This window comes from Erigeron canadensis, chromosome 7, assembly GCF_010389155.1.
Source record: "Erigeron canadensis isolate Cc75 chromosome 7, C_canadensis_v1, whole genome shotgun sequence".
NCBI classification, from domain to species: Eukaryota; Viridiplantae; Streptophyta; class Magnoliopsida; order Asterales; family Asteraceae; genus Erigeron; species Erigeron canadensis.
Genome location: NC_057767.1, coordinates 1,598,259 through 1,610,602, shown reverse-complemented (window position 1 = coordinate 1,610,602; position 12,344 = coordinate 1,598,259). Strand labels below are relative to the sequence as shown.

Sequence of the window (12,344 nt, the reverse complement as noted above, 5' to 3'; positions counted from 1 at the left end):
ATATAGAAAATCATGTTTGATTGGTCACTAAAAATATTCAACCAGGTATAAATTTTTAAGCTGTAAAAAATCTATCAACCCAAGAATAAAATCTGCAAAATAGGAAAAAAATAGCAATAATAAATAGTGTCTTGCTAGGTGATCTGAGACACATCAGAAGTCATACTCTAATTCGGTTTTTGTTTCTTTTTTCCACAAGTCCTCATGTTGTGATTTGTCCCTCCACACAGGCTGCAATTAGTCTTTCTTTTGTTGCTTTCTATAATCCCCTTTTCTTTCCACCCATCAAACGTTTGTCTCTGAAGCACCCTTTGTATGAGCTAACTGGTGGGTTTTTTATTCTATTTGTATTCGGCTTAGGAACACCCGTCATTTTTTCTATAACGTCATTTTTTTTCTTTGAGGGTTGTTTCGGTATTTCATCCTCAACTTTTTTCTTCAAGTCTTTCATTTTTTCCAGAAATTCTGTGAGCTTTTTTTCATCATTAACAAGTAGATGCAAGCAATCTTCAACAAGCGAGGTTACATCAGTAACCAGCTTTTGAGTACCCATATTTGCATTGTTGAATCTGTTTCTCCTCGATCTCAAATCTGGTGGTATGATTCCTTTCGTCCATCGCCTCATTATGTATTGTGCAGGTATCTCTTCCACATTATTGTTGTTCAGACCCACAAAACAATGTCGGCATAGGCGACCGTAACGAAGGTAGTGTCTACAAGTACACATAACCGATCCATCTTGCCGGTTATAAAGTACCTGCATGGACAGAAGAATTTTTAAAATTTTTTTATTGACTAATCATATTTGATTGATTGTGCATAGAGCAGAAACATACCTTGTATTGTATCACATTTTTTCCAGTGTCCAGTGGATTCTTCCCTAATCTTTCGTTAATAAGATAAACTTTACAATCACCCTCGATAGTCATCTGATCCACTGAACATGCATACAGCGAAGCCTCTATCTCTTTCTGAACAATCTCAAAAATTGTTTTTGTGTATATTTTTGAAGCATGCTTTTCAATATTCAGTTTGGTGCACAATGTTCGGCTTTTTTTGATGTCATCAGCATCCAACTTCTTCTGTGTTGACCTTTGCTTCAACATTGGAAATTCAAAGCCACTCATAAAGTGTACCAAATTTGCTCCTTGTCTTGTGAAATGTGAAAAAAAAGCATTTTCGCTTTCTGACCTTGAGGTTGTTCTCATCAGACCGAACATTGGAGTGTCTGTGAAGTAAGCAGGTATCCATTTTGATCTAACTTGGAACATGTACTTGAACCATGTATCATTCTTCAACGAGAAATCACTCATCAGTTTATCCCACTGTTCCTCAAAAACATGTGGCTCGATGTGCATATTCCACACTATATTGTCAAACCTCTTCTTAAAGTCTCTTTCTGATTCTTCTTCAATACTTAGAATTGCCTCTTTAACCTGTATCCAATCACATTTTATTGGTCATTACAAAAGCATATTTTAAAAAAGATTCAAACATTAAATAGCACTCAATCATCTTTGATTGTTAAAGTAAATTACCTTTGTTGGCAACTTTTGTGTTATGTGCCACATGCACAGCCTATGCTTTGCCGTCTTAAACACATTCTTTATTGCAATTTCCATCGATTTATCCTGATCGGTTACCACCATCGTTGGCTCTTTATTGAATGACCTCATGAAACAGTTTAAAAGCCATGTGTAGGTCTCTGCTTTTTCATCTCTTATCAGCCCAGCAGCAAAGGTTACACACTTACCATGGTTGTCAATTCCAGTGAATGGTACGAACATCATGTTGTACCTTTTGCCAAAAAAAAAAGAAAAAACAATCAAATCTGATGAAACTTTTATTTTCCAATCACATTTGATTGATCTATATGGTTTTTAAAAAACGAATACCTGTTTGTTCGGTACGTTGCATCAAAAGACATAATGTCACTGAATTCCTCATAGTTGACCCTCGCCACCTCATCAGCCCAGAAAAGTGAGTGCAATTGACTGTCATCAAGAATGTATTCAAACGAAAACCCCGGAATGTACTCCCTTCTCTCCTCCATTTTGTTAACTAACATTTGAGAGTCACTTTCATTAATAAAGACATTCAGGTCTCTTTTCCAATTTCTGAAGTCGTCAACTGTCCCATTTACATTCTGATAGCTCCCTTTCATGTTACTGTACAACTAATGAGCTTTTGTTGGTCCAATGTTTGCAAGGTGTGCATTGTACACAAAAAGCTGCTCGGCATATTTTAGTTGTCTTTCGGCCCTCGATAAGTGCCTGTACTCTTGACGAAGCATCTCATGGTTGTGATGTGGTTCAAAAAGACCTACTCTGTAGCTTTCGGTATCAAATATCCAATCAAATCTAATTCTAGCTCTACATCCAGTGCATTCATGAGTACTCTTCCTAATTTGTTTTTCTTTTGTTTCTAAAGTATCAAGTGAAACATTCTTCGGTGTTCCTTGCCTGCTACAAAGATAATACTTTTGTTTGATCCATCCAGACCTAGTAGTTTTCTGACAAGATTTCCTAACATCAAATCCAGCATGAGAAGCATACTCTTTATAAAATGCTTCACAATTTTCTAGTGTTCCATAAATATTTCCCTTGACCGGTAACATTCTTGGATCTACTATTGGTGCAAAAAACTCTGATCCTCCTGGTGTTTGGATTATTGTAGTTGTTGGTAATGTTATAGGCGTTACATTCACGGTATAAACTGTAATGAAAAAGGAAATACACATATTATCATTTAACTTATGTAGACAAAGACAAGCAATATTCCTATGTACAATCAATTTTGACTTTGCAGGTTATTTTCAAACACAAAAGCTATATTCTTATGTACAATCAACTTTGATTGCAATCATAAAAGCCACATTCCTATGTACAATCAACTTTGATTGCATTAGGCATGTTATTTTAATTACAAAATTTTCCTATGTACAATCAACTTTGATCTGATTAGGCAGGTTACTTCAAGGAGAAAATTAACATTCCTATGTACAATCAACTCTGATTGTAAGCACAAAAGCTACATTCCTATGTACAATCAACTTGATTGGATTAGGCAGGTTAGTTCAAACACAAAATTTAGATGCATATGTACAATCAACCTTGATTGTAAGCACAAAAGCTATATTCCTATGTACAATCAGTTTTGATTGTAAGTACAAAAGCTATATTCCTATGTACAATCAACTTGATTGGATTAGCCAGATTAGTTCAAACACAAAATTTACATGCATATGTAGAATCAACCTTGATTGTAAGCATAAAAGCTATATTCCTATGTACAATCAACTTTGATTTTATTAGGCATGTTACTTCAAGTTGAAAAACTATATTCCTATGTGAAATCAACGATTATATGTAAAATCAACTTTGATTGGTTATGTACCTGTGTTGTCTTCTTCCTCGTCTGCAAATATCCCTTCTTCATCTTCAATAATCTCGTCGTCGGAAACATCATGTTCTTTTGATTCCATAACTAATTCTTCTATTGATTCCATCACTGAATTATTGAAGATTATCAACAAAGATTATGTCAATTAGCTGTACCACCGCTCACAGATTCCAGATCGCCGGAGTTTTTTATTGTTATTAGTCGGAATTTCACGATTTGATATCACGATTTGATATCACGATTGTTTGATTTCACGATTTGATCGCCGGAGAAATCTCCATTTGATTTCACGATTTGTTTTGATTTTTAGGGTTTTGATTGGGATTCTGGATCTGTTATATAATGTTAGGTGAGCATAGGAGGTAAATTTACCATTTTACCTCTCCGTGTGTTTTTTTAAAATCTAATCTGGACCATTTATTTCATCTGATCCTATGGCTGTGATTAAGTCCTTGATATCCACTATTTTTATTAGATTCATTTGATCACAACCCTGGATAAATAAAACAATAAAACTAGACGTCAGTGTAATTTATTTTCTTAAATAAAAAGATAAAATAAAAAAGAAAGAATCTAAAATTTAATGTGGCTTTATCACAATTTATTTGAAAACTTTCATATATATACGACTTTTGCTCCAAGAAAGTAATCTTAATATGAATGAAATCTACTAATTGTGTCGTGAGATAGGCATAATAATATTAATGATTTCATAAGCTTTAATTATAGGAAATTTAATTTTATAAAGCAACTCAACATTTATCTCAAAGAATGAGATGATTTTCGTGAGATACAAGAAATTGTCAGCTAAAATCTTCTTATGATTTAGCCAAATACTGGTTTAAAAATAAAATATATTCCATAATTTCATTAGTCTCGACCGTCATTCACCCATAAACTTACAAAAGTTAATTAAATCATTCATCATTATCTTAACCAATCTCTTCGGCCATATTTGCTCGTTCGCTAGTCATTAACGATACAACCTTGCATCACAAAATCAATATATTCTTTTGATATCATTTTGTATTGTTTAAAAAGTTATGGACGTTACAATTAACAAAAAAAAAAAAAAAAAAACGGGGAATTAAGAAAAATAAAAAATAAATTTATCTATCTATATCTATATTATAGGAAGATTTACATTTGCAATTTTGAAATAAAATTAATATGTCTAGATTTATAAATATGATGTGCACATACTGTTGACACTATTCTAAGGGGTTGTTTGGGATTGTATTTTCAGATTAAAGAACTTTGAACAGACCATTTTGACCAAATTATATTTTGACTCGTTACCTAACCTGTCTATATTGCAAAAAAAATAAAGTTTTCTGAACACGGGCAAAGAAATAAAGAAACTGCTCAATGCCGCCTTCCACGGATTTTGAACCCCAATACCTCTACGGTGTATGGGGGATGTTAAGATGTAGGCCGACCTTACCTCTACCTAAGTAAAGAGGTTGCTTCCATTTTCTACCCGGGCATAAAGAGGAAATAAAATCTCACCGTTACCAATTGCATTGTCATAGAAACATGATTTAGCAAGAGTTCACTATCACATAACCCAGAGCTCACTTTGGATCCAGCGTCACAGATAATCATCGAGTCTGCACATAGATTTAGTCGTTTCCATCCACATGGACCACATCATAGACTCAGTAGAACCCTATACAGAGACAAAGAGTGAAAACATTCTGCTGAATATGATGAAAAAGTAATGATTTTGGATTATCATAATAGTTGGGTTCTGCAAACGAAAAACATTTTAGTTGTTAATAGAAGCTAGTATTGATCCTGTATATCGGACAACTCGCATCATAACAGAGGAATCGAATGAAACTAAACCATGCAACATTGATAATCTGGCTGTCTGCGATAAGATTACACAACCATCGTATAAAAAAACTCAAAAAGCGACACATGTTGACATGTATGATGATCTAGAAAGACATCATTTACATTGAGACAACTGAACACACGGGTGTTAATATGATACAGTTAGTATCCTAAAGGAAGCGAACATGGTTACAGCATACAACTATGTCACACGATACAATGCAACAACCAAAGTGGCATTGAGATAATTATTCATCCTCCTCATCATCCTCTACAAATTCCTCCTCACCCTCATCATCATCGTCGTCTGCTTCTCCTACATCCTCATCGTCAACAATGAAACCACCCAACGTTTCATCATTTTCATCTTCATCCTCCACATCATCGTCAAAATCATCCACTGCATCCTTCTGTTTAGTATCCTTAACACTTCTACTTCCACTTGCACCCTTTTTGTTTTTCTCTTGCTTCTTTGATCTTGTGGGGTAGTTGGGTTTCGGGTCATTTTTCAATTTCTTAATAATCTCTGTATCTTCTTCACTCTCACCTGTCCAAATATCATCATCCTCGTCGTCTCCTCCTCCACCCTTCTTCCTCTTTCGTCTTGAACCCTTTTTGGGTTTTCGGTCACTAACTTCATCGTCATCACTTTCTTCTTTAGATTCTTCAAGAAACCAATCCCAATTCCTTATATCACGGACCATTTTCTTCGGGTAGCTATCAAACTCATGTCCCATTACAACAAAACCAAACTCTGCAACACACCGGTTATAGAATCTGGTTACTATACTAAAAAAGAATTCACACATTTATCCAGTGGTTCAATGAAAAAATCGCCCATTTTTTAAAGTAGATACATCAAATATCATGTATTAAATAAGTAAACAAATATTCAGTTCTTATTAAAGCTACAAGTTTACCTTCTATATCAATAATAGCCACAATCAAAATCATATTTTTTTAAGAAAAAGCCTTTGTGAAAATTATATCTAAACCTCCAACTCTTTGGCAAATATAATCGGGTTCCAAATAAAACTAATGTACGTTGTACGCAACACTTCCCTAACTGTAGTACCAGTGCCAGAAGTTTAAGAATTTAAGTACCACAGCCATATGGGTTTCGGAATGGTACTGTGTTTCAAACTATGTGTCTATGTATAGGGTCTATATCTCAAAATTTACTGACTTAAGCCTAACCTTTCCCCGGCCAAATAAGGATCGTTAAATTTGCTAAAGCAATCATTCTTATGTAATGTCCAGCCTACAACGGTCATTATATTGTCCGCTATCCACACTCAGGTGAGGCATCCTACAAAAGTTCTAAGGGAATAAAGAGTGCTTGTAATGAACCAAATATTACTGTCTATTGCCCATGTGGGGATTCGCCTAAGCAATACATACACAACTGTGTCCACCAAACTCTCTAACTTTTTGCTATTAGTGTATATGTATCTTCCTAAAGTAAACCCATATATTTTATTTATTTTTATGAAATGGCTACCATTTCAAAAGTAAATCATTAGACAAGACTAAAGTTGTCATTTTTGAGATACCTTTATTCTAATTAAACGTGAACACTTAAAATGGGCCGGAAAAGGCTGGAGGTCCTTTTTCTATCATTTAGATAAAACTTGAAAGCAACATTTTTTATCTAGGTAGAAGTAAGGGTGTCTGCACCTCAACCTCACCCATACACGAGGTATTCGGACACAAAACACGTGAAGACGAAGGTGTTACATTTACATTTACTTAAAAAGTTAAAATGAGCCGGAACAAAGGAAAACAAAATTTAAAATCCTAACGCATACAGCGACAAAACGTGACAAATGAAATTTGAAAATTAAAATGAAATATAAGAATTAAGATAAGACAGCCAAACCTTTAATAGGATCATCAATATCTATAACATCACAACTAAAACTCTCAACATCATCGCCAAAACCAACCTCCTCAAAATTCTCTTCCAAAACGTCGTCGTATCTCGAAACCTCATCATTCTCAACTTTTTTCAAATGAAACCAAACTGGGTTTTTTGAACAAACACAAAAGGAATCCCCTGCTTTCATTGAACCATTTTCTGAACATTTATATACCTTAATTTCATTTGTGTTTTTGTGTAATACCCAGATGGGGTTTTTGCCTTTGACTTTAAAGTCAACAGAAGTTTGACTCTCGTTGACTTTGAAGGATATGTGATGGCGTGAGACCGTTTTTTCGCTTATGGGGTCAAAGGGTATCATTGATTCTCTACCGAAATTGGTTATTTCTGATGGGTTTTTTAGTTGGATTTTGGAACCGTTTTTGCTTTCAATTTCCATTTCTTTTGTTTTTTCAGTTTTTGGATTTTGCCGACTAACTGCTTTTATAGTTTCTGTATTTATTTTATTTTAACTTTTTCTTTTTTACTATAAGATATGGGCCTTGTTTTGGCCTTTTGGTATGGGTATGTGTATGGGCTGGACTAATCCGGATTGTTTATTTGTTGCACGTGAGTCGTGACCAGATCTGCCCAAAATAAACGGTTTTGGGAGAACTGGTTTCGAAAAAACACAAATCGACACCAAAAAACAAGTTTTTCGCAAACTGGTTTGCTTTTTATATAAACAATCGATTTGAAACCGGTTTGGTTTTCGGTTGCTATAATCGGTTTCATAGTAATGCAAACTGGTTTGAAACCGGAGGCCGTCGAGCTACTTGGAAGGGTTCAACGGGTCATGTATAGTAATGTCATGACGCCACGATCGATGAATGTAGTTTTTAAACGTTTTATATTTGCTATACAAAAAGGAGTGGCAACGCAGTTTGTTGCCTATTTGCCTTTTAATTATATGTAAATTACTATATATATCAATGAAAAGTGTTATTTATTGGAAAAAAAATCAGTTTCATATCGGTTCGGTTTTATTTTTTTGTGAAAAAACAGTTCAACTTTTGACCAAAACCAGTTTCAAACCGGTTCGGGTTTGGTCAAAACCAGTTATTGATCGCGTTAACTCTAACCGGTTTGGCCCAAAACCAATTTTTGGGCACGAGTAGTCGTGACTAAACGTTCTAACCATTCGTCCATTCCTCAATTCAGGGACGGGAGTTCTCTTTGATAAGTATTGTTTTTTCTAATGATAAATCTATCCCATTTTTATACCATTTCAATAAACACTTCGAACTACTTATGTTACCTCTCATTGTCATTTTTAAAAATATATAGTTTCTCTATAAAAAGTAAATTGAAAATAAAGTCTGACCACAGGTCCACTTTATCATCTCCTCATAATGAAAGAAAACTCGTCATATGAGAGAATACTGTCCTAATAAGAAAAATCATAACATTTGTTCTATTTAGCCTTGAACATATATAATCTCTTTGTTATGTCTCATTTCAATATATTGAATTATTGATGAGCCATCTGCCTTTTTTAAAGTAGTTAGCCACCCATTTTAAGACTCTTTTAATTAATATTGGTTAATAGTTAATTGCTCTGTTTAAAAGTGACACAAGTCAATGTAGATAATGTCATGTGTAGCTATAGCATTTTTTTCAATTCTATTTTCTTTATATTAGCAATTTATAGTAGATTAGTAGCTAGATAACATCCACTCTCTTAATTAATAGAAAACCCAACAACAAATTAAAGGAGACCTTACAAAGTCGAGAGTACTAAATAATACGGAGTACAATATAATATTGGCCCGATCGATGCCAACTAAGAAAGTAATATAAAAACGTACGGAACCACTTCATTTAGAAAGCAAATAAACTTAGCATAACACATATATAGACGTTATTTAAACACACGCACATATTATGCATCTGACCAAGTAATTTGTGTCTCCCCCCATTCACTCCTCGACACCTGAAGGGCAACCCAAACCGCATTAGACGCGTCCACGATATCGTCATTGCACCCGTCGTTGGAGTCACACTCGTCAACGACCTTGGCTCGTACACTTCTATTGCGATAATATATATTGATATACTTTAAGCATCTATGCCCGTTATTGTACCACCTAGTGGACAATGCCACGATACGTTCGTTATTTGAGTGGTATTGTTCGTCGCACTCAGATGGCCCACCACCGTCCCCACCCTTCTCGAAGCTATTAATCGTCATAGTCGCTCTTGTATTGCCGGATGCAAGGAGTGAGCGAGCATGAAACTTGGCTTGTGTGTTATGATCTAAAATTTTGACATTATTCCCCAAATGAGTTGTGTTTTCGATACTCAACTTTTCAATGGATTGGGCATGATTGCATGATATGAGTAAGAAAATGTTTAGACTAAAGAGAAGAAAAAAGATAATTATGGATTGCTTCATTTAATTTTATTTTTACTCTATGTTTTTTGTGGTATGTTTGTGTGTGGAATTACTGATTCCGGGGTGCCCAATATATAGTGAAGGTTATTTTGTTTTTTACTGACTTCATCGCTAGTTAAAATAATAATGTGGAATAGTTGAGGAAATGCATAGTATTGAAAAATCAAAGAGAAAATGCCAAAACTTAGATATAAAAATAAGATGAATCTCAAAATGCATAAAATAAAATTACAAACGATAAAGAAAACAAAGGCAGTGGCAAATATCGAAGATTGACTCTTTCCTATTTTTAGTACTAATTCATAAAAGACAAAGGTGAACAGGATAGGAGCAATATGGTTAATTAGAGAAATAATTAAAGATACCTTACACCACCAAGTACTTTATAAAATTTTAGATTTATATATAAATCAAGTACTTTTTTTCTGAGTGTACTTTCGTGAACGATAATCAAAGCCTTAGACTACCCACATGGCCACGTTAGTCAACTCTATCAATCCAATTTCTAATTAAAAATTAGTTTTTTTTTTCTTTTATCTATATATACAACCTAATTTCTTTTAAACTTTCACTTATATTCGTAACCCAATCTAAATCATTTGTAATAATAATATATTTATAAAAGGTCACCATTCACTTAATGACAAGTGTGCAAAGTCAATTTGTCTTTTTGTGTGCTATCCAAGATTGAAATGGAGTTTGGTTTGTGTGTCAGTTCCTCCTTCTCTCATGCTTTATTAATATTTTAATTGGTGAACCATCTCATAGTTCACTGATAAGGATGGTCTTAAGCCTCTCGGAATACCATGGTAAAAAACATGGTCGAACACCTTTTACCTGGGTGAAAACATAACATTCAGTGTCATCGATGCCTATAAGGTGAGGAAAAACTTGAAGCTTAGCTTACCACCTTATCTTGGAAACGATTTGCATGTCGTGACGGTGGGAGTTTATTGTAATAATAGTCATATACCCGCATAATGCTGACATTAGCGGTGGCGTAAAACGACAGTGAAGCTAACAATTGTTAGACTTAGCTTGTTTTAAGTTAATTTATGACTTTATTTTGAGGTTAACGATCCATCAGTTTTTTTCAAGTTCTTGATTTTCATACATGTCTTCACATTTAAGTTATGGCTAAAACATGTGTAAATAAATAAATAAAGCTTAAATAAAAATAAAACTTAGAAGAATGTCTCTTATTTCCGGCGTAATGTGCGGGTTAATAATTTTCGTTGTCGTTGAAATTATGTAGTTCCTTGTATTACTAAATTAAATCAAATCTTTGTCTCATAGTATGATTTTGGTGGTTTTGCTTGTCTTAAATATACAACATGGATTTGTTCTATTTGTTTTATCCTTATTTTTGTTAGCATGATTTGACATTGCTTTAATATGGTTAAATGGTGTCGTACACCTACAAAATATACAAGTTTGAATCTTTAGTATGTTCTATAAGTTTTTTTCCTTTTGTTGTTAACATGAGTTGATATTTGCTACGCATTAACCTAAAATTATATAATGGATAATACGTCTTTAACAGTATATCTCAAGATATCAATAACTAATAGTTGATAATTTGGAGAATCTACTTTAAAAAATTTGGAGAATCTTATAACCAAACCAGAAAACTCAAGTTCTTTAATTTAACCAAAACCCAAAGTTTTATATTTCAAAGCTAGAAGTTTTTAAGAAATGGAGAGAATATGCAAAAAGGGGGAAAAAAAAAAGAAAGAAAACAAAGACCGTGTGTAAAAGTAATTAGTTAAAAGTTTTGTGAAAAGCTTTAAAAACTACTTGTCAGAACATGTTTTTTCTGAGATGTTGAATCTCATCGGTAACTGTTCTTTCTCTAATGTCGTTGACAGATGAGTATGAAATAGTAATGATAACCTTACGTTCACTGTGAAAGAATTAAGATGTCTAATTGATTCGGCTTCCTTGCCTACTATCAATCGTTCAACCAGGTGGATAATATTCGTTCCAAGGAAGGTAAACATTTTTGTTTGGCGTTTATTGATCGATAGACTTCCTACTCGATTCAATCTATCTTCTCGCGGTCTGGAAATCAATGTCATTTTATGTCCAGTTTGTAATGCTCGGCCAGAAACCACTTCTCATGTATTTTCAGAATGCTCCCTGGCTTCTCAGATTATCTCTTGTATAGGAGTATGGTTAGACTTAGATTGTATTGCCGCGGTACGCCCAGACCTCTTGATTGACTTGGTGGACAACGCCAAAATAAAGACGGATGCTAAAGAATTGACTATTTCAATCATCTTCACGGCTTGGTGGTACATATGGCACATAAGGAATACGTTGATTTTTAAGTCGTCGGATAGTTTACAAGGCGACATTTTTGAATATATCCAGCTTTATTCTTTTGATTGGTATAACCATAGAAACCGTAGATTATGTATTAAATGGGAGCAATGGCTTTCTAACCCTCTCTTGATGTTGTAATTTGTTGGTTGCTCATCTTGAGCTCCATTTAATTTTGTTAATGAAAGTTTTGCATTTCCAAAAAAAAAAACATGTTTTTTGCTTATATAACAAAATGCAAAACCTTAGAGATGTTATCCAAAATCAAGAACTCCCTCAAGCCACCGCAAAAGACTAGATAGTAGACAAAAATCATTTTTATGAAAGGAAATATTTGAAGTTTTGAAAATATCATTGTGTTATCTTCGTTCATTCGATCATCATCATCTAATCTAAATCTAAACTACCTTATAAAGTATTTACCTCTTCTCATTTTTTCAAAAAAACCCTACCCAAATTGCCTCTGAC

At 33.9% G+C, this 12,344-nt stretch overlaps 3 protein-coding genes across 3 annotated transcripts; all 3 read right to left on the bottom strand.

Annotated features, from left to right (window-relative positions):
• Positions 1-259: 259 nt before the first annotated feature.
• Positions 260-2,164, bottom strand: LOC122607130 (protein FAR1-RELATED SEQUENCE 6-like). The gene is made up of 4 exons (XM_043780051.1): positions 1,896-2,164; positions 1,539-1,797; positions 837-1,436; positions 260-757 (listed from the first exon to the last, which is right to left on the bottom strand). Exons 1-4 carry the CDS (start codon positions 2,162-2,164, stop codon positions 260-262), a joined length of 1,626 nt encoding a protein of 541 aa, XP_043635986.1.
• Positions 2,165-5,234: 3,070 nt separating this feature from the next.
• LOC122607931 (nucleosome assembly protein 1;2) lies at positions 5,235-7,574 on the bottom strand. Its single transcript, XM_043781006.1, has 2 exons — positions 7,121-7,574; positions 5,235-5,995 (listed from the first exon to the last, which is right to left on the bottom strand). Exons 1-2 carry the CDS (start codon positions 7,557-7,559, stop codon positions 5,490-5,492), a joined length of 945 nt encoding a protein of 314 aa, XP_043636941.1. The 5' UTR covers positions 7,560-7,574; the 3' UTR covers positions 5,235-5,489.
• A 1,467-nt stretch (positions 7,575-9,041) lies between these two features.
• Positions 9,042-9,350, bottom strand: LOC122607125 (putative ripening-related protein 1). Its single transcript, XM_043780044.1, has one exon. The coding sequence runs from the start codon at positions 9,348-9,350 to the stop codon at positions 9,042-9,044; it is 309 nt and encodes a 102-aa protein (XP_043635979.1).
• Between the last annotated feature and the right edge of the window lie 2,994 nt (positions 9,351-12,344).

Bases quoted from the DNA above. Each gene is read 5' to 3' on its own strand.
- LOC122607931 (XM_043781006.1), bottom strand. From the start codon at position 7,559: ATGGAAATTGAAAGCAAAAACGGTTCCAAAATCCAACTAAAAAACCCA. The intron at 5,996-7,120 runs GTTTGGCTGTCT...GGTGTGTTGCAG, and splicing joins TATTGATGATCCTATTAAAG to AGTTTGGTTTTGTTGTAATG.
- LOC122607130 (XM_043780051.1), bottom strand. From the start codon at position 2,164: ATGAAAGGGAGCTATCAGAATGTAAATGGGACAGTTGACGACTTCAGA. The intron at 1,798-1,895 runs GTATTCGTTTTT...TTTTGGCAAAAG, and splicing joins GCAACGTACCGAACAAACAG to GTACAACATGATGTTCGTAC. The intron at 758-836 runs GTATGTTTCTGC...CTGTCCATGCAG, and splicing joins AAAATGTGATACAATACAAG to GTACTTTATAACCGGCAAGA.
- LOC122607125 (XM_043780044.1), bottom strand. From the start codon at position 9,350: ATGACGATTAATAGCTTCGAGAAGGGTGGGGACGGTGGTGGGCCATCT.